The 21,020-nt window shown below is 33.6% G+C and overlaps 2 protein-coding genes across 15 annotated transcripts in view; one reads left to right on the top strand and one right to left on the bottom strand.

The window, feature by feature from the left end:
• Positions 1-1,210: 1,210 nt before the first annotated feature.
• LOC138714901 (protein anon-73B1) lies at positions 1,211-16,960 on the bottom strand. Of its 8 annotated transcripts, none has more exons than XM_069847168.1 (5): positions 15,945-16,107; positions 6,557-6,723; positions 6,149-6,335; positions 4,000-4,152; positions 1,211-3,243 (listed from the first exon to the last, which is right to left on the bottom strand). In XM_069847168.1, exons 3-5 carry the CDS (start codon positions 6,179-6,181, stop codon positions 3,130-3,132), a joined length of 300 nt encoding a protein of 99 aa, XP_069703269.1. In that variant the 5' UTR covers positions 6,182-6,335; positions 6,557-6,723; positions 15,945-16,107; the 3' UTR covers positions 1,211-3,129. The 8 variants fall into 8 exon arrangements, with proteins under 8 accessions (XP_069703269.1, XP_069703266.1, XP_069703267.1 ...); XM_069847165.1 differs by lacking the exon at positions 15,945-16,107 and adding an exon at positions 10,098-10,444; XM_069847166.1 differs by lacking the exon at positions 15,945-16,107 and adding an exon at positions 10,117-10,444.
• Positions 10,565-21,020, top strand: part of LOC138714899 (inactive histone-lysine N-methyltransferase 2E-like) — a 122,925-nt gene continuing 112,469 nt past the window's right edge. For 2 of the 7 annotated variants that reach the window (XR_011336107.1, XR_011336106.1), the window contains exon 1: positions 10,565-10,919. The gene's annotated coding sequence lies outside the window, so the exon portion shown is untranslated. The remainder of the gene's footprint in view (positions 10,920-21,020) is intronic. The other 5 variants (XM_069847159.1, XM_069847157.1, XM_069847156.1 and 2 more) reach the window with 5 other exon arrangements.

Raw genomic sequence — 21,020 nt, 5'->3', positions numbered from 1 at the left:
TTCCATATCCCGGATCAGTGTTGTCCATTTGCATTTGCACTTCACTTTCTGTGGTTCTTAAAGAAGTTATCTTTGTACACATTTCCAAAATCTGAGAACTGTGTGGTTGAGTTTCTTCTTGATCCAGCAGCTTGTCCCAACAGCTCTTCAGAAGCTCGGAAGTTACGTCAATCCATGATTCTGCTATATTATAAATAGCATCTTTGATAGTGTATTTTTTCCAGAAGTCGGAAATAGATGTTAAATTAAGCTCCGAAAGTATATTTCGAAGTAACATCTCACAACAGCTGCGCTTGAGGTTGTCTATTGCTCCCTGGCCCAAATTCATTTTGACTACATTTTATGTCTACACTTCACATCAGGTAAAAAGGCCAAAACACAATATTATTTGTTTATAGACTAATACTCGGAAATCACTTTCGAGGAATCATTAAACCTGTCCCTTCAGGACAGCACACCATAAGTTCACCAGACACCACTGGATCTTTCTCTGCCATTTAGTATCAGGTAATTTGATCACGGATTGTCTCATATCTACAGCAGCCATAACGTTATTCCGAAATATCAAGATATGTCTGTTGCAAAGATTTTGTAGATTTTGTTAGCAGATACTGCACAAGTTATTTAAAAGTTAAAGGTATACAAGTAGTATTATTTTACTTTAATTTAAAGTTATATTTGAATGAGAAAAGGGTATAGTATAATTTTGTAGTTCTGCTACTATTACTGCACTGCAGTTACAGTAGAATCCCTCTTATCCGGCACCAAAGGAACCAGGCTAGTTCTGGATATGAGATTTTGCCGGATAATTGAATAAATACCGGTATATATATATAAAAAAAAAAGTATTTCATGATGCCAAATGTTGAAACTGCAGCCATATGAAGCTTATTTTTCTATCACTTGCTCATAACTGAATAAACATAAAAATTGTGTGAATTTTTCTTATTAAAACACATCACACAACACAAATAATACACTAATTCCAGGTTCGAATATTCACTGAAAATTAAAGTTTGTGTGAACTTCTTAATGTGGCAACACTAATGGACCAAACATAACTAAATGAACATAAAAACTATGTGGATTTTCTTTATTATAACACAAATAATACACTAATTTTAGGTTCGAATATTCACTGAAAACGAAAGTTCATACTAACCTCCTAATGTGGCAATACTGACATACCGAACATAATTAAACATAAAAACTGTGTGAATTTTCTTTATTAAAACACAACACAAATAATACACTAATTTTAAGTTCAAATATTCACTGAAAATGAAAGTTCGTGCGAACTTCCTAATGTGGCAAAATTGACAGCCCAGATTGTGGCAATGTGGCAGATTCAAAATTTTTTTGGCCCAGCCAAAAGTGCCGTCATTTTGGTATTGCCAGTTACGAGGAATTTTACTGTATTATTAAGTATATTTTACATATTTCTTAGGTTTATTTCCTTTTTTTTTTTTTTTAGAAAAGTCATACCTAAAAATGAGTTATTTTCAAAACTGTGTTTTGTATTTAATTCTCCAAATCATGGTTGCCATTACTACTGCACACTGTACAGAATTCATGCACATTATGTCATCAAAGTGCTCTCCAGGGTGATATGGCTCATCTGAAATAAACTGAATTCCTGCCTAAAGACTAGACTTACACAATGACATTTTCCTGTTATGATAAAAGTATTATAGACAAATCATTAGAGGTATGAAGATAGAAAGCCAACATGATATTGTTTGACTCCGAATCCTGTGTCTGGCTTAATTCTATTGTCACATAGTACATAGAATACTGAAGAGTGGCGATAACTAGTAAAAGAAATGACTTGCTTCTAATAAATACTATTAAAGCAGGAAACAGATTCTTCTAAAGACACATGAAAGAACTAAAACTTCTTTTGTGATCACTGTCAGAACTCACGTTTCTAAGGACTACAGTATACTATAATGTCTACAACTACTTTATCCTTTTGTCTAACTTTTCACGTGTCTAAAGTAATCTCTGAAAAAAATCTATGCAATTTATAAGAATAAGTGCACTGTAAGCTCATATGTGTTAATGTTATTTAATTCTCACAAAACTGTTATCAAATACTAAATGATTTTATATATTAATTGAATATCCATTACAGAACTGTAAGATATTGCTGAATATTTTACTCTCATCTCAACAAAGCGAGGTCACATTCTGGAAAAGCTATCTTTTAATGAAAGACATACCAGTTGTATTATATGAAAGTTAGATTACAACACACCTGGAATATAAACACTGGCAGTCAACAGTTAAAAAAAATGGTTTTCTAAAATGGTGCAGCCATTAAGTTACTTAACGATGTATCAGTTGCAAACTGTCTTAGGGAAAATTTCAGTATACAGATTCCTCACTGACAATTATATCTTGAAATATTAAAAAGAGCAGATTTGTCTGTGTCGAATGAGCATCATCATACTTACGAAAAGACACTTTTCAGTGCCAATAATTTATTTTGTGTGCACAAGGTTGGAAATTTGAAGTAAGAGGGAAAGGAAGGAATCCGTGTTTTGAAATTTATCCAATCAGTGGGCATAGCCTACCAATCAACATCACAAAATATTATGCATGGAGGTCTAGTTCTTCATCGTTATACCACAGTCTAGTATATACAGTTGCGAAGCTCAATACGTAGTAAATATGCAAATATTAGATAGTTGCGCACCACTAGGATTGCTAATATTGCCTCATTACAGGCAATGCAAAATAGTACCTTCACAGTCTATTGTTTCTAGCACCCTCAAAACTCAAGCTTTGTGACTGTATATAGTAGACTGTGACTATACTTAAATTTTTATTTTATTTTACTTATTTTAATATAGGCATTATGTTTATACTCTTTTATTGATTCTTACTTATGTTTAGCACATTTCTTGCATATATCAAACTAAGGATCCAATAATTTAGTATCAAGGAGGAATATGTTTACATATTTGTAAAATTTAATAATAATAAATTATCATTTTGTAGTGGATATATATAAGTTACTGATTACTATTGGATAATAAAAAATCGCATTCCTATCTGCTATTCAATTAATTACACAAAAGTTATGTCACAATTACTCACTCACTGTTCATAAAATTATTATTACAATTATCTACGTTTCTTCTTTTCTTGTTTCCGAGGCCGATGGTGGACATGTGGACGACGAGGTGTTGCTTGTGGGGTGCTGTGATCTGAGCCTTCATCATCACTGAGTTCTAATTCCTGTAAATACATTGACATATTTAAAACCCAATGACACATTAACGAGGAGATTACAAAACAACTCCATGTCTGGACTTAAAAACTGGTTTCTGAAGGATGAAAAAGTGAGGTAATTGTATTTATTTTTTTACTTCGTCATTATTCAAAGTACAAAGGGAAAGCTTTGCGATAATGCATAAAACAAATTTTAGATTTTCAAGCTAATACACGTATTTTTTTAAACATCATTACTAGATGGTTCTTTGTATGCCTGTGTGTCTGTGTACACACAATTTTTCCTAAACTACTGGATGGATTCTGATCACAGTCAACTGTCGGAAGACAAGTTGGAACCTCACAAGTAACAACAATAAGGTATCACTAATGAGACAACTAAGCCAAGAGATAATGGGGTAGAGTGGCCAGTTCCTTTCCCCCTCCACTGCATACATTGCTGACTAGTAACATATTTCACTAGTCAGACTTAAAATTTATACAAACAATTAATGAGTGTAAATAAAGTTTGTATGTGTACAGAACACAATTTTTCAGGACAGACTTTTTCTCCATCCAAATCATGCACTAATGGTGACAACATTAACTGGAGCCTGCTTCCACTTCGAATTTCAACATACGATTTTTGTAGATTTATAGGGACTTCACACATATAACCTGTTTTCACAACCACTTAAAAAATGACTCATTTCAGGTTATGTTTTATGGAGTATAAAAACAATGAGAATTAATTTTACCATATTATTATATAGGCCTAAATACCTTGCAATAATTTGTGTTGGAGTCACCCATTTTCTCAGGCATAACTACTGCAGCTGCTATACATACAAATTGGAATATTGCTCCAAGATACAAGCCACATCGGAGAACAGAGTCAACAAAATCTTCGGTCATGATCTGCATGAACATACAATTCTGAAACATTAATAAAAGTGTTGCTTATTTTATAGATCACTATTAGACTTTGTGTAAGTATGTCAATAGTTCTCAAAGTTCCTGCGACAATAAACATTTGATTTTGTATGTGTTACTTAAAATTATAAAATGTAATACCAGTATTGTACAGAAAAATCTCAATGTGGCAATCAGGTAAGAACATTTAGGCATTCAAATGAATGAACTGAATTGCATAGTAAGAACATAGAATTTCGTAAACACATCTTTTTTTTTTTTTTTTTTTTTTTTTCATTTTCTATCCTGTTTCTTTCATTAATCAATAACTTTTAAGATGAATTATCAAAACATGTATCGAGGGTGTTGAAGAGCAATCTTGTATGTCCAAAAAAACTTTATTTCTATAAAAAAAAGTTCCCAAACCTCCTACAAACACATCTTATATCAAGGCATGGATACAAACTTCACAAAAAGAGGTTTAAATATCCTCCTATGTTAAACATTGATTCCTTATCAAGATGTTAAAATGTTTTTCTGCTCTCCTGTACAATTTTGACAGGCGAAATTGCTGTTCTAAATCAATATGTTTCTTCACGCAAATTATCATTTACACGTTAAAGTCCACAGCTAATGATTGTGTTCAGTAATGAGTGATGTGAGAAGGATAATTTTTCGCAGAAAATTTTCCGAATTGGATAATTTTCTACCTGCCCAAATTGTTAATTTCTTCGCTTCCTTGCTTACAGCCTCAAGAGCTGCACATGTATTACTCATTCAGTACTCTCACTAGCCAACAACAGCTTATCAAGCTTAAGTTGCAAATCGACTAACCTCTGATTGCTGTGTCAATACAGACTCCAAAACAACGTCATTGTCTGTTTATTTTAACATTGATACTGTTTAAGAAATTAGTCCTTTACAGGTCTAATTTAAATTGTCATAATGCTATTTGCTCCACATCGGGCTGATGTATGCCTATCATTTTAAAATAATTAGCTATTGTTGGCTGAAGAAAACATTAATATGGCATATGCCTGTAGATGCCCTACTTTACATTTGAAGGGCTCGATGCAACACTGCCCTAACCTGTCATTTTGTATTACGAAGAAAACAGCATTTGAAACTTTAAAGAGGCCTGTAAATTTTGTTTTTAGATCAGTGTAGATTATTTTAATTAAATGTTCACACCAACTCTAGGGAATGCTGTATTATTTCTTTGCAGTAGCACCAGTGGTCATATTCGGATGGTTCACACTATTTCGGACGAAACAATTGTTAAATTATTTCTAGTTATATCTGCAATTACCATGGGCGTAAACCGTATATGTTTAACATAGGTACACATGAGAGAACTGGTTGTTAAACTTTTTGAATATCGCCACTGAGTAGCACAATATAAACGTGCTAAAATAAAAAATTATATTATTACATGTGCAAACCTATGGGATAGGGTAGTGTTGCTGCAAAGTTTTTATAACTATATTTTCAAAGAGATAAAAAGAATTGATATTTGAAGATGTTTCTTAGATGTTTATACTTTGAAACAAAACATTATGCAATATTTGCATTCAATTTTACAAATAAATAGGATTAAATCACTTTCATTACTTGATATTTTTCCGGGTTAAGCAGAGCTTCTTGGGATAGTTTCTTAATTTTGTTTTGGACTGCAGCTGCCTTTTTGTAGAACTGATTCATCTCTCGGAGTTACTCCTTGTATTTGAATATTGAATCTATCACAAGTGGCACATGTATCTTACTTCAGTAATTTAAACCCAATATAATTTTCGCAAAAAATTTGCCGGAATTTGTCGGAAATCACTTGTGGTTTCCCTTTTCTTCACACCATTTACGATGATACCTCGAGGAGAGAGGGTTAATGATAAGATCACAATCTAAATAAACTTTATGTGAATTTTGTTGCCTAGGTGCTATAGTGGCTTTGATATTTAAGGAGTTGCTATGAAGGTTTCGACAGATTCTGTCCAATATATGTTGGATCTCTTGCTGTGCTTGCCTCGTTGGTCACTATGCGAAGATGTGCAGCCATCTTTAATCTGCTTCTGGATAGTTTTTATTCTGCTAGAGCTGGGATGTAGTCTATGAAGGTAAGCGATCATGTGCTTGCATATGTTTCAACTCCATTTACTTTCACTATATACATAGAGGACACACTGCATCCCGATTTTCTTTTCTTCACATACCTGTATTGGAAGATACAAACAATAATAGGACAGTCATATGTATTTCTAAGTACACAATATTAGACCTACATGTAAATCTCAACAATGTTTATTTACGATTTCTTTATTGCTTGCATTTTTATTGCCTGAAACAAGTACGTGTTCTGGGCAAGATGGTTTCCCATATCCCACAAAGAAGTGAATATGACTTCAGCCTCAGATTTACTGGTTTGAACACTCACATGGTGGTCCAAGTTGTTTTGCTGGTATCACATTTATTTTCCGCTATGTTTCAGGCCTAAATTCACTCTTCGTTTTCTTTTAATACCATGCTCCTCATTTCCCTTTCTCTTTTGAATCCTATCTTCTTGTTCAGGCGAGAGTTCAATTCCTCATGAAAAAATTAACCCTGAAAACCGAAAGAGAATATGTTTCTACCTTATGCACACACATTCCATGTTGCACAAAACACGTTATTTCCTAATCACATATTGATTAAAACATACCTGTCCATCCCTATCTGTAACACTGTCTCTATCTGGGTTATGATCAGGATCATCTATAGGGTCATCCGTATTCATATATCAATTAAACTTTCTAATCACAGCAGGAAAAATTTAATACTTAAGTTGAAGGACATCCGTCCTCAGTGCATCCATTACGCTGAATACCGAAATCGTGTTATGCACCAGAAGTGTGTTAGGGCAGTGTTGCTCAGAACATCTGCGCTACCGAGCAGCAGCAAGAAAACCATCTCTTGAATACTAACCAACTGAGGTCAGAAACTACTCAAAACACATATTTTCTTGTAGATATCAGAGTAACACAATGTAACACATAACTTAAATTACGCAAATTGGTAGGTTAGGGCAGTGTTGCACCGGGCCCTTCATTTGATAAAGCATTCACAGCTCAGTCACCCATATCCATACTAAGTGCGAAGCTTTACATTGTATTGAAAGTGGTCTATGATTGTTTCATGTAGTTAATTGCTACATAACATTTATTTTTAAATCCTGATCCGTTTTGATTTGTGCATGTACCATACAGAGTTATTGTATTATACAAAAATGTTGTGTAAATGGCGGCTATTTCAGCAGCAATTAAACTAATAGACCTAATATAAAAGTTAACAAAACCAATAACCTAAAAAAATTCCTTTATAAAAGAAAAATTTATATTACATCACAGCCATTCCATGTCAAAGTGGACAAATTATATTAAAACATTACCTAATCATGATACTGTATACCTCTTTTATGTGTTATTCTTGTTAAAAATGTAGTAAAGTGTTGGTCAGTAATAAAACGTGTAATTGGTGGTCCTATAGCAAATAACAATAGTGTATTTTTTAAACAGCTGACTAAATGAGGGAAATAGCCTACAATATTAATTCAACAATATAATTTTCTTAGTTTGCAAAATAATAATTTTTGATGAATCGCAAGTGAATTAGTTCTACACTAGATTGTCCCGTCCATAATAAAAAGGTTCTCTTACAAGTATTACAAACATTATAAAATTATTTTGAATGTACATTTAGATCAAAGAATCTAATGAAGAATCGGTAGAACAGAGAAAAATTCTCTTCGGCATTGAGACTTCAATCCAGGTTTCCAGTTTTATGTGCTAGTGTTTTATCCACTGAGCCACACCAGATTCAAGTTTCGATGCCGGATTGAATTCTTCTCATTTTAAGTTCTACCTATTGTGTATGTGTGACAGCAGACAATGTCCAACCACAAGTACAGAGGTGCACTCATTGCGAGTGACTAAGTGGCCGGGATCCGACAGAACATGGTGCTGTCTTAAATCACAAAGTGATTACTTAGGCTTTATCATATTATGGTGTATCCAAAACTACTTCCGACCTGACAAATGACGCCTTAGCATGGTATCATGGCAACCATTCAAATCAATCAATCACGAGAGCCGTGTAACTATGGTAATTGGACAGTGTTGTTGTGTCTATGTTTACAAGTTGCATGTGCATACAATGCCCGGGATGACTTTGAGTTGGCTGGTTAGTGTGTGGGTTGTTTAGTTTTATTATTGTTTTAGTGTATCGATAATTATTGTGTTTAAATTATATTACACGTATTATCTTCCTTGTCATTGGTGAAGTGTGTGACTAGTGTGTGTTTTTTTAGTTTCTGAGAGAGTTTCTAAATAGGTGACTTGTGCAATGTTGGAAGGAAGGAAAGGCAAGTGGAGAACGAAGAATATTGTACAATATTGTATCCCACATTAAAGAGTCAAATGCGAGAGATGGTATGTAACGTAAGAGAGTATTTTGAGAGGGTAAAATATAATGGCGGGGCTCTTTTACCTTTGGCGCAAGTCGTAATGAGAACTGCTGCTTGTGTTAAAATTAATAAAAGCACTGTTATCGATATTGGAAAAGAAAAAGGCAGGTCGATGAAGATGATGCAGGGTCCTGAAGACTTGAAACTCTGGGAAAAGCGAAAAGTGGAGAAATGTGTAACAAATATAAATGCTTTTCAGCAAGATGCTTTTCTAACAATATTACATGAACGAATACTGGCACTCATAAAAGTAAAGGCATCGTATTAAATTTAAACTCTGAAGTTCATTACCACCCTCACTTAAGCCTGCCATCAGTCCCTATCCTGTGCAAGATTAATCCAGTCTCTATCATCATACCCCACCTCTCTTAAATCCATTTGAATATTATCCTCCCATCTATGTATCAGTCTCCCCAAAGGTCTTTTTCCCCTCCAGCCTCCCAACTAACAAATAATAATAATAATAATAATAATAATAATAATAATAATAATGTACTATAATTTTAATGCATAGTATTCAGCAAATTGGTTAACAATGTATACGTTCATGTCAGCTGCTCATTACTGCACTCTATTGGCAGCATGCTCGCTTACACGTAAGATGGACAACATTGCTTCCCCTTCTCTGTAATCTGTCAAGTCAGAAGTAGTTTTGGTGACACCATACTATGCTGTACCGAAGTACATATGGGGTTTCAGTATAGTAATTCTGCATTTCCATATGGTGAAGAATCGGTAGAATGGAGAAAAATTCTCTGGCACTGGGACTCGAACCCGGGTTTCCAGCTGTACGTGCTAACATAAGGAAAAGAAAGGAATGGTTGAGCCCGAACAAAAAACCAACTCCTCATACAAAGGCCAGTGTGCTTCCACAAAAGATAAAGTTATGCATCTGGTGGAACTGCGAGTGTGTGCTGTACCACGAACTGCTTCCTTGAGGTGTAACCATCACTGCCGATATTTATTGCCACCAACTGAGACGTCTTCACACGCAATCCAAGAAAAAGACAAGACTACGTAAAGTGATGCTACTCCACGATAACGCCAGTTCACACTCTGTTAACCTAACACAAAAAACTGGCACCTGAAAATTTTGTAGTTTTGTCTATACCTATATATGATAATGTTATTGAGTACTCGATACCTTTCCATCGTATCTTTTAAATTGTGTAATTTTCAGAGGGAAGTTCGTCTGGAATGTGAAGAATTCGTATTGGACGTTATTTAACTTGAAAACACGAGAAACTAGGTAAAAATTGGAAAGAATTGGGATAAACTCCAGAACACGGTACCCTACCTTCCCCTCTACCCAACAAGCTGTCATAGACAAGGCATTTTCAATGTATATTATCAAGTTCCTATAATGGCTGGGTGATGAAAAGCTGCAGCTATGTGCTGCATCATTTATATATTTTCATTTATATACAATGTCACAATCAAGATTTTAGTAAACATCCAAATATAATACAAAAAATACCGTAGGTTGTTAAAATTACTCTTTCAATGTTATGAATGAGTTTAATTTTCCTTCCTTTCTTGCTCTATTGTTCTGGACCACAATACTGAATCACTTTTCCGCACTGCTAATTAATTATAATTATTTAACTTTGAATGTAGATAAATGTCAACTCCAAATTGCCCAAACATTCACTTCACAATCACAACACGAAAATCAGTACTGACAAGTTTTGTTGTTCTGTGAGTTTGACGCTTATGAAGTTTGGTTCAGTGGGTATATTTTTTATATGAAGTGGTTCTTCCTGTTTAGAAGCCAATCGACAATCTGTGAGATTTGAGACATACTACACATGCTACACGAAAACAGCCAAGCGAATGTAAATTTTTTTATGAAGTGTGCCCTAGGGTCAGTTCTTAATAGTATGTGAAAATGCATAATAACAAATATTAAAGGCTTTAAAATAAATCGTTGTGTTAGGCTCTTAATTATACTTTTAAAATCTAATGGTAGGTTCTGTTAGTGTTATTAAACTAGAAAACTGAAGAGCACTTTTGGGTTTGAGGCTTGGACTGGAGTCCGTGGATGTAGACCATTGTTTTGTAGCAATCTGAATAGCCGCCATGATTAGTTTTGATGGGGAATTTTTAGAGTGAGAGAAAATAGAGGTTATTTGGTGAGAGGAATGTAATGCGGTACAATTTCAGGTGCATAAAGTCAAATAAGAATTATGGTACTTTAGTATTTCATTAAGCTTTTAAGTTGCCTTTGTATCGTTTGTAGTAGAATGTCAGTGTTTACATTTGAGTTTGAAGTGAACGATTGCTTTGCTGTCAATTGCAGGTAAGTTTATTGAAGAAAAACCGTCTTAAGTGTATTAAATTTGATACATTAGTTTTTAAATAAACATTGAAATTTAACAAGTATTTTGTAATTCGAATTATCTGTAGCTACATGTACATGAATCTATCATTTTAGTAATTAAAATTGTAGGGTTTGATGTCAAGATTGTAGTAAACATACTAAACGGTCAAATTTAAAAATATACAGTTTATGTTGTATACAATTTAATATCTCTCATATACAAGTGCAATACTTTTGTTAATGTTTTATACTAAGGGCAGTTTAAAGTGAAGTACTTTATATGTGAAACTGTTGGGGGGGGGGGGGTAAACGGAAATATGTTTACTTTAGTTGACATTTGAGTAACTAGGCCTATATTATTCTTGAAGTCCTACTTACGTACAAATAAAATTTAATATAGTAAATTTAATTTTGAACATCTTTAATATGCTTTGGTTTAGCTGAAGTTGATATAAGTAGGCTTTTGTAATTTAAATCTTCAATTAACGTTTTGATCATAGGAATATATAACGTAAAAATTATTTTATTATTTTTATCTATACTATTTGAAGAATAAATTTGCTAGATTGCTTGTAATTCTTGTTTTGTCCCCTCCCCGCCTTTTTTTTTTTGTTACAGTATGTATTAAATTCTTGTTAGAGTTAAAGATTTTATGCAGATACTGATTTTCCGATATTTAGGGAAGAAGCCAAATTTGTTTAGATGTTTCCCCGTGACTTTTCAGTTTCGGTTTTCCGTATTGTGGAAATAGACATATTTCCAAGTAACTCTCCGCTTGCTTTTATTTTTTATTGCTACCAAATTAAGTTAAGCCAATAATTAAGTATCAAATTAAGTATCGCAATTAGCTAGCCTCTGCTTCCTTGACAGTTTGTTACGACGAAACTTCGGCTTACTGTATTGAATTGATTTATATCCTGTGCTTATTACATATGTACGGTATTCTTTTGGAGAACGCGGTTACCTTCCTCTCCCTGTTCTGAATTTTTTCCATTCTTTTTAAGTGACAGTTACTGTGAATTCGTTTTTTGGGGAACATTGTTATGTAGGATAATGAAATCTTCTGGGTAATTACAGGTCGCGGTATTAATTTATAGTAGATAAACTTGTGTTTCGTGCAAGTTGCCCGACGTGGGTACCCCCGACGTTATAACCAAGCATTAGGTAGACCTGTGTTTTGATTCTGTACAGATACATTGGCTTTGCTATAGCACGCGATACTGAAACATCCTACTTGCATATTTCTTACTTCTACGGTGCGGGAATCTGTGACAGGTTACATAGGTTAGAATAGCTTAGGCTTTCTGTATGCCTTACATATATGAATCTGTGACAGGTTAGTTCAGGTTTTTGGTATGCCTTGAAATATACGGAGTGAAGTGAAATTTATTTTTCGCGTTCATTTTGAAGTGTTCTACCTCTACATTTCACGTGTTGAATAATCACTTTTAGGTTACCTACACCCTTCAATTCGTTCCAATTTTCACATATTTTCTAATATGCTTTCAAGTCATCTAACGTTCTATATAAATTCACATTCCAAACTACCTTCTATCTGAATATTAGATTTTTTTCCCCTAAACAAAAAACATTGTATCGCGTGCTATAGAAAATCCGGTACTTTTTCTCCTTACATGTATTTCTATAAGTTTGATGAATTATCGAATTATAAAATTACAAAGAGTAGTTCAATGTGGGCTTGTATCTACCAGTAATATGCTAGAAACATTTTGATTACAACTTGGCAAGAAATATAGGTCTATTACCTTTCAGTAGTTTATGTTGTGATTTTAGAATGCCAACATATTTATTTCGATTTTGTGGGCAGTGAGAATGAAAATTAATGAAATGTACAGGTAAGATTTCCTGTAAACTGGGGAGATCTGTATGTTCGTATTTGTGCTGTTGTTCATTTTGGGAAGAACTTTTAGACTAGATATACAAGCGGGACTCTCTTACTACTTGTATCTCGGTTGATTAATGAAATTACATTTAACTCATTTCAAAATATTCTGTGGCGTTTTAATCTGAAAGTGATTGCATTCTAAGAGTAATGCTGCCGAAGTAACTGATCCAACATAGAACTTGGTGACATTGTTAGAAATATTACATAGTTACATTATGTACGTAGTTGTGTAGTTGAATGAGAAATTTAGTAATTCGACAATTGTGTTACATAAACGGTTAATGCATGTGTGCGCACCTAACTTGTTTATTATATAAGCATTCGAGTAGTCTGTTTCTGATTATATCTTGGATTATAATAACTTCTGTGTTTATTAATGTGTTATAATTTTAGAAACGTTTGAAAATAAGCATATTTCAAATATTTAAGTTACAAAATTTGCGATAGCAAAATTTACTACAATGTATAAAAAAATAGAGGTAGACTTCGATAGCAATAACTTGATTAGTGTGCTGGTCTGGTCGCCTCTCGTACTAATTTGAATCAGATGGGCCTTCTTACTGAGGTAAATTGATCTGCTTTTGTTATTTAAACCGTAGCAAATGTGTTATTTATATTATTGACAAATTATAAATAGGCTTATACTAACGAAATCGGGAATAGCCTATTGATCTGACATATATCTCTGGAACTGAGGTGCTTTTGTATTTTTTCGAGTAAGTAAATCTAGCAAATATTGGAGTAACTACTTTGTTGATAGTAGCTAATGTCTGATATATCGAATTTATAATTATGTAAGTATGAGTTTTCAGAATGGTGATATTTGTTAGTTTTCTATGTGATTTAAGCTCAAATTAACAAAGATATTGAATAACAATTTATTATTCCTTTCATTCGAAGTTATTGCGATATTTATGTTACAGCAGAATGCTCCGCAACAAGATCTTGGTGCTTTTGAAAATTTATTAATTGCGGATGTCAACCAATCAGTTAATTAAATGCGATTGCTGATATGCTAAATGAAAAATACCTTTTAAGAATGAGTTTGAAATAAACTAGGCATACATTGTGAAGGGACAAGTAGAACTTACAGAATTGAATGTTTCCATTCAGTAGACGTGAAAGAAAACCATTATGTACTTCATTTTTTAATCGTAGGCTATGGGCTTACAAATTGAATTTTAAGACTTAATTAATATCACAGTTTAGGATATGAATTTACAATGCCGGTTGATTAATATAGACTTGATATTTTAATAAATGAGTCGCTTATGTAATGCTAATATCAGTATTGGAGAGACTACGGTTTTTCATTTCTGAAATACAGCTGTCACAGTTCTAAACTATCTCTAGAATGGGATAAAGTTACGTTGAAGATAGACCCAGGATGTGATAAAGAAAAGGCAGCAAAGTTAATTATAAAAATATTACAGTGGAATGTAATCACATATTCTATATTCAAAATAAAAATGGGTTCTGTAGCTTTACTGTATGGTGAACAGATCCCCCAATATTACAGCATGGAGATATTTGTGAGGCCCACATCGTCAGTTTTTCACTGGTGAAGTGAGATACCTATTCTATTTTATCAGTAAGTTAGGTAATAGTCAAGGATTCTATTAAATTTAGAATATTATAATCTTGCACTAAAAGGGACGTTCTGCTCTTCTAATATTCTAATGTAATGAATATTTGTGCTTTTGTTGCTGTAAGATGTATTTTTAAAGTAATATTTAGTTTTAATTATACATACCGTTAATTAAATGAGAATCATATTTATATTTATTTTATTTTGTAAAATAAACTGTTGGTTAAAATTTTTTTACATGTCTTTTTCAATCGAAATTGTCTTTTGGAAATAAAACTTTGGGCAAATATGAAAGATAGTGATATTGTATTGGTTCAGGTTCGTTATTTCACAGAGTTTATGCGTTGGTAAAACCAGCTTTTGTTCAACTCCTCTCATACTTTGTGAGAGTTATTTCAGTATGTATGCATTTATAGAGATAAATAGGCCTATAGACTATTAGTTTGGCGGACTGTAATTATCTGTTGTTTGCGAAATTATTATACGTACTTTAAAACTGTAACATTTTTTTTCACAACTTATAAGCTACAAAAGGACAGCTGTATTTGAAAGCTAGAATACTAATAGCAATGGTTCAGAATTTCTCACATACCAATAACTGTGAGAAATGTATTTATTCACAAATGCATGCCCTGTTGTATAAATACTTTTTGATTTTTTAATATTCTCAATATACTATGTACAGGGTATAGAAAGGGATATCAGAAGATAATTTACGGGAGTGATGTGCTATTAATGTTATTACGTTTCACAACCGAGGAAGTTTAAATGTAATGAAGATCTACTGTAGTAATTTTTAATGTCAGTTTTTGAATAGCGAAAGTGGGCATAGATAGATGTATTAGTGAATAATTATTAATGATAATATTAATTACCTACACACACAATTGGCTAACTAGTAATGTAAACCGCTAACTAGTGAAAAATTATTAGTAGCTGAACTTATTCATAGTGCAAAATTTACTAGAAATTGTAGTCTTCACTTCTATAGTAACGTGATCTAATCTAATGACTTGCTGAGACAGGGACCAGAAATTCACAGTGTAATGGTTGTATGTTTTCGGACCAATTCAGCCCTACCAAAAATCCCCGCACGACGTACAGTGTATGTCGATTTGGCCCAGTGGTCTGCGCATGGCTGTGGTGCTTACTGGCTTCAGTCTCGCGCATTCTCTTCATCCGTGTCGTATAAATTGATTTTCTCCTGGCTATCATGATATGACGTCATCTCTTTTCTTACAATAGATCATGTAATGTTTTCGATGCGCTCTTTCCGTAAAGTTCCATAAATTAATTGAGAGTTATAAACAGGTTTGGCCGATATTAGGAGCGACATATATACGTGCAATTTAATGTTAAGTGCAACTGTTCTAATTTAGGCATGTATTGTATATAGTATGGTTTAGGTATATATCACCCGTCGGTCTTTAAATTGATTATTTCCCTATGTCAGATTTCAACATACAAGCATCGAACTGTTGGTAACGTTAATTTGATTCACATTTCTTACGTAGATAAATAAGTTATGTGTCCTTTTAATCCTTGCGGTCATCCAGTTATTTTGTTAGTGCTATTCCATAGCAGCCAGTATGTTTCGTTGCCTTGATGAAAACAAACTCCGCTGTCTCTGCGATGGCTCTCGTTTTACGGTTACACTGCTGCCCCACCCATTACTGATCTTGTCTCTTCTCTCTCGCTTCTCTCGGCTCTGTCTGTTTATTACATTTCTCTCATTCTCTCCCGCCCACCATTTTGCCCATTGGCTTGGCATGCTCACACAAGTCCCTTCTCTCTCCTAATCGGAGCCCCTCTTCGCTTTGCAGTGAATTGCAAGCGGCAGCCATTTTTATCCTCTCGACAACCAGAAGCAATGTTGCCAGTTTGTAAAGAACATTAAACGAGTTTTTAAAACAATGGCTTAAGACGTCGGGAGTCCAAGTTAAATCTTAAAGAATTCGGAGGCGAATTTTTCTAACAGTAAACTTTTATTACAGAGAGCGTGCTATGTGTAGTCAGTATATCGACTTAATAAACGTACCGAATACAAAAGTTCACTTTCAGTTGGTTGCAGCTGAAGTACGGTAGTGTAAATAAGTTAAATTTCTGTATGACAATAAAATTACAAAAGTTTTTATTTTAAATAGCTGCAATATTTTTTAAACAAAGGAAATAAATACCGGTACATAATGAATAGTTTGTGATTACTTATGATCGTATGTTATTTATTGAGTAACAGATAAAATTCAATATAAACACGCAACGATATCTTTTAGATTTACATCAGAAACTACTGTCTGTACAATGTCCTTCGTGACCTAAATACTGTAATTTTATATCCATTCACATTGTGCATCTGTATAGAACATTGGCCGTTTTATAAATATACACACATCTGATTGAGATATTATTCTATAATTAGATACTGTATGACTGACTCTGAATACCGTCGCGAACTAGATCATCAGTGCCAAATATGATTTATATACTCGGTATCTTGCATATTACCTTCATATACCATGATAATGCGTTGGGATTTCATTCTTAAAGCAGTGCATTTCTTGTCTTCTGAACTTATAAAAAAATAATACCTACGTTGCCAGATTCCTATTTCCGTGTCATACGATTGAGAATTAAATACGGTATTTGTGGCAACGTCGCGCGAATAGAGTGATTTCTCGCGAGTCCACTACGCCGAGGAAGGTCAAATGAGAGTACATTTCCTAACAAGCATTTAAACAACATTCAGTGTATTTCGTATGACTGAGGCTGAAATAAACGTTTTTGCGATGCAATTCTTATCAAGCCACACTAGTTTTTAAACGTCACTCGTTTTGGGTTGAAACACCATTGAAAGCTTTCAACTTGTTGAAATCCGCCAACATAATCGCGTATTGTGGCTTCCAGGTCGACATCGAACATGGGGGGACTGGATAGGATGTTGTCGGTGTCCGTAACTAAGCTAATCCAGTCTATCGCACTGTCGAAATGTAGGACATTATTTCATTGTGAAAATTAAAGTATCTGACTTCAGGTCTCATGGCCCATGCGTTTTCTTAATGAGAGAGTTGCTATTTCAAAGAAATACTTAATAGCCTACATTTAATAGTGAAACCTATTTCAATCTTCAGACTTATTGTTACCGACTTTAACTGTGGTTAAAACATAATCGAAAACAAAACCTTTTCTGGTCACGTTTCAGTGGGTGTGCCCCTTTTTATCCATGTTTAGTGATTTATTTATAAGCTGTCTTCTAAAATGCTGTTGGTTAACTGTGTTTGGTTTTGTAAACCACGGTTGATCGGTCTGCCTCTTCATTAAATAGTTTCCAATGAACTTCGTGACTGCTCAAAACAACGGAAACGTAAGTTACAATGTTGAGCGCGAGTTGATTTGTATTTTGACTATTAATGCATATTGTTTCGATTAGGGAAAACACGGAAATTTTACTTGAAGAAAGTAAAGCGATAGATTTGGAAGTAAATTCCGAAAAGACAAAGTATATGATTACGTCTCGTGACCAAAATATTGTACGACATGGAAATATAAAAATTGGAGATTTATCCTTCGAAGAGGTTGAAAAATTCAAATATGTTGGAGCAATAGTAACAAATACATAGGGTTACCATGAGAAGAAATTCTATAGGAGGATATGGAATCTAAATCAAGAGGACGTTGCTGAAAAAGGACTTTTTAAAAATTGGTATGAACAAAATGAAAGATAAAAACAATGGCTCACCTTAGTTTTCTCACTAGTTGCTGGATCAGTATTACATCTGTACCCTACTTATCGGTGGAGCCCACTTTGTGCACAAGAGCCTGAAGAGACAAACTTTTATCTTGTAACAAATAACTATGGAACTGTTCACAGGACATGCCCTTGAAATTATATTTCACCATGATACCACAGTCTACTATATACAGTCGCGAAGCTCAATATGTAGTAAAAATGCAAACATGGGTAGTTGCCCACCACTAGGATCGCTACTATCGCCTCATCATCGCAGATCTCTCTCCTAGCAGCCGACAAAATATGTTACACTTTCGTTGTCGTGTTCTTTTGGAAAAATTAATACCTTCCTTCCATTATTGAAATATTAAATGCATAAAGTTAATTTATTATTTTAATGAAGTATATTAAACTCCACATAAACTCGAAGATACCTGCAAGAAATAAGTTAATATAATTTTTGTTTGTGCACAACGAACTGAAATTTACTATAATAGCTTCACTCATTCAAGATTATAGCGATAATTAACTATGAAACCAATAAATATTAATTTGCATTTCTCTTTACAACAATAATAATGGAAATATGAATTAATGGAGTAACTTACGTGTACCGGTACTTGTAGTGTAGGCTTACGTAGTTAACAAAGTGGGATGAGGTTAAGCAATAATAATCACACCAGAATTGGAAATAAAACGTGATCAATAAATTTTATTGTAACAGACTTTTTCTACGTCTCTAGTAAAGCAAATAAAAATAACAACAAAATTAACAGCTATAATTAAAAACATATCCTTTGAAGAAAAAAGTAGGCCTAAGCAATAATAATCCCACCAGAATTGAAAATAAAACGTGATCAATAAATTCCATTAAAACAAACTTAATTTTTATACGTCTTTAGTAAAATAACACATAAAAATAATAACAAAATTAATAGCCACAATTAAAAATATATCCTCTGAAAAAAAAAAAGTAGACCTAACCTTTATTTCTCTGGAAATTTAGCAGCCCAAGTGACAGAACTTTAACCGGTATCTAATGTCCTTTCGGTTAGACTGAAACATTTCATTGTGAAATTTAAGGATATAATGTATTCTAACAGTCACAAAGAACTTCAAATTAACAGTTTTGTTTCTGCACAGCATTCTTGTGGAAACCCAGGAACCTTTCTGAATCTTTCCGAAATAGGAAAAAGAACTCTGGCCTCTTTCTCTTACTGTTGCTACAATTTATAACACTACAAACGTCTCCTCCTTGTCCCATATTATTATTCCAATTATTATATTTTAGCCATTAACATTTTCATTATAACCAATAACGAACATTTCACAAGCATCAATGTGAAATACGCAACGAGCTAGCACTCGATAGAAATACGACACAGTCCAAAGTCGACCATGGACAGTCTATTGTTTCTAGTTGCTAACCGTTTGGAGCGCTTTATCACGAGATTTGCAAAAAAACACCTCAAGCTTCGCGACTGTATATAGTAGACTGTGATGATACCCCTGACTGTCTCCGTTAGCATGCGACTTCGTTCTTTTGTTCATTGAGCAGACATTAGGGAAAATATTCTCTCAGCACTTCCATTGTGATTTGGGATAGATAAATAAATAAATTTACATATTTTTAAGAGTTCTGAGAAAGTTTCAGTGCTTGCAGAACTATTGGAATTGAAGAATTTGCACCATTGTTTGTCTAAACTTAAATCTTTGTCAAAATTAACTTAATTGGCATATCTTTGTACATTGCAGAATAAAATTGATAAAATAGCTTAGAATCGTGAATAGTGACATTTCTAGAGTGTAAGAATTCAATGCATTTCAATAGGTCATCATACTTTGTTTTTTTATGTGCTCCAGCTTCAACCATTGAAAGTAATTAAATTCTTTCATAGGTTCTTACCATTTATTTAGATATTCTATGCATAATATCGCACATTATTCAGTATTCATATTAATTCTAGTTGAAATGAGAAATGCCGGACATTTCTATTTTTTTTTTAAATTCCTTCCGGACAGGATAAAATGATTTAAAAAAAAAAGAGGACATGTCCTCCTTTTGCCGGACCGATGGTAATCCTACAAATATAAATGATACTCGGGAGGAAATTAAACTCAAAATAAATATCGGAAATGCCTGTTATTATTTGGTTGAGAAACTTTCGTCATCTAGTCTGCTGTCAAAAAAAAAAAAAAAACCTTTAAGTTACAATTTATAAAACAGTTATATTGTTGGTTGTTCTGTATGGCTGTGAAACTTGACTCTCACTTTGAGAGGAACAGAGATCAAGGGTGTTCGAGAATAAGGTTCTTAGGAAAATATTTGGGCTAAGAGGGATGAAGTTACAGGAGAATGAAGAAAGTTACACAATGCACAACTGCATGATTATATTCTTTACCGGACATAATTAGGAACATTAAATCTAGACGAGGTGGGCAAGGCATGTAGCACGTATGGGCGAATCCAGAAATGCATATAGAGTGTTAGTTGGGAGGCTGGAGGGAAGAAGACCTTTGGTGAGACTGAGACGTAGATGGGAGAATAATATTAAAATGGATATGAGGGAGGTGGGATATGATGATACTGGATTAATCTTGCACAGGATAGGGACCAATGGCGGGCTTATGTGAGGGTGGCAATGAACCTCCGGGTTTCTTGAAAGCAGTAAGTAATGTATATTGTTTATGTGGTAAACGTAACTGTGTTCCATTTCGTTTTGTTTTACATAAACCTCCTCTCTCTTTGACGTTACGCAGTACTTAGGTTGGGAGTACATAATCATTTTACTCATGCCGCATCAATGAAAGAAAAAATCCAAGAATGTAATATATAATACATTTTTTTAAACTAATTTC

This window comes from Periplaneta americana, chromosome 15 (assembly GCF_040183065.1).
Source record: "Periplaneta americana isolate PAMFEO1 chromosome 15, P.americana_PAMFEO1_priV1, whole genome shotgun sequence".
Lineage (NCBI taxonomy): Eukaryota > Metazoa > Arthropoda > Insecta > Blattodea > Blattidae > Periplaneta > Periplaneta americana.
Note: the sequence above shows the minus strand (reverse complement) of the source record. Positions and strands in the feature narration are given on the sequence as shown.

Bases quoted from the DNA above. Each gene is read 5' to 3' on its own strand.
- LOC138714901 (XM_069847162.1), bottom strand. From the start codon at position 15,613: ATGAAGAGAATGCGCGAGACTGAAGCCAGTAAGCACCACAGCCATGCG. The intron at 4,153-15,514 runs GTAGGGCTGAAT...TTAATGTTTCAG, and splicing joins ACGTCGTGCGGGGATTTTTG to AATTGTATGTTCATGCAGAT. The intron at 3,244-3,999 runs GTATTTAGGCCT...ATGTATTTACAG, and splicing joins CCAACACAAATTATTGCAAG to GAATTAGAACTCAGTGATGA.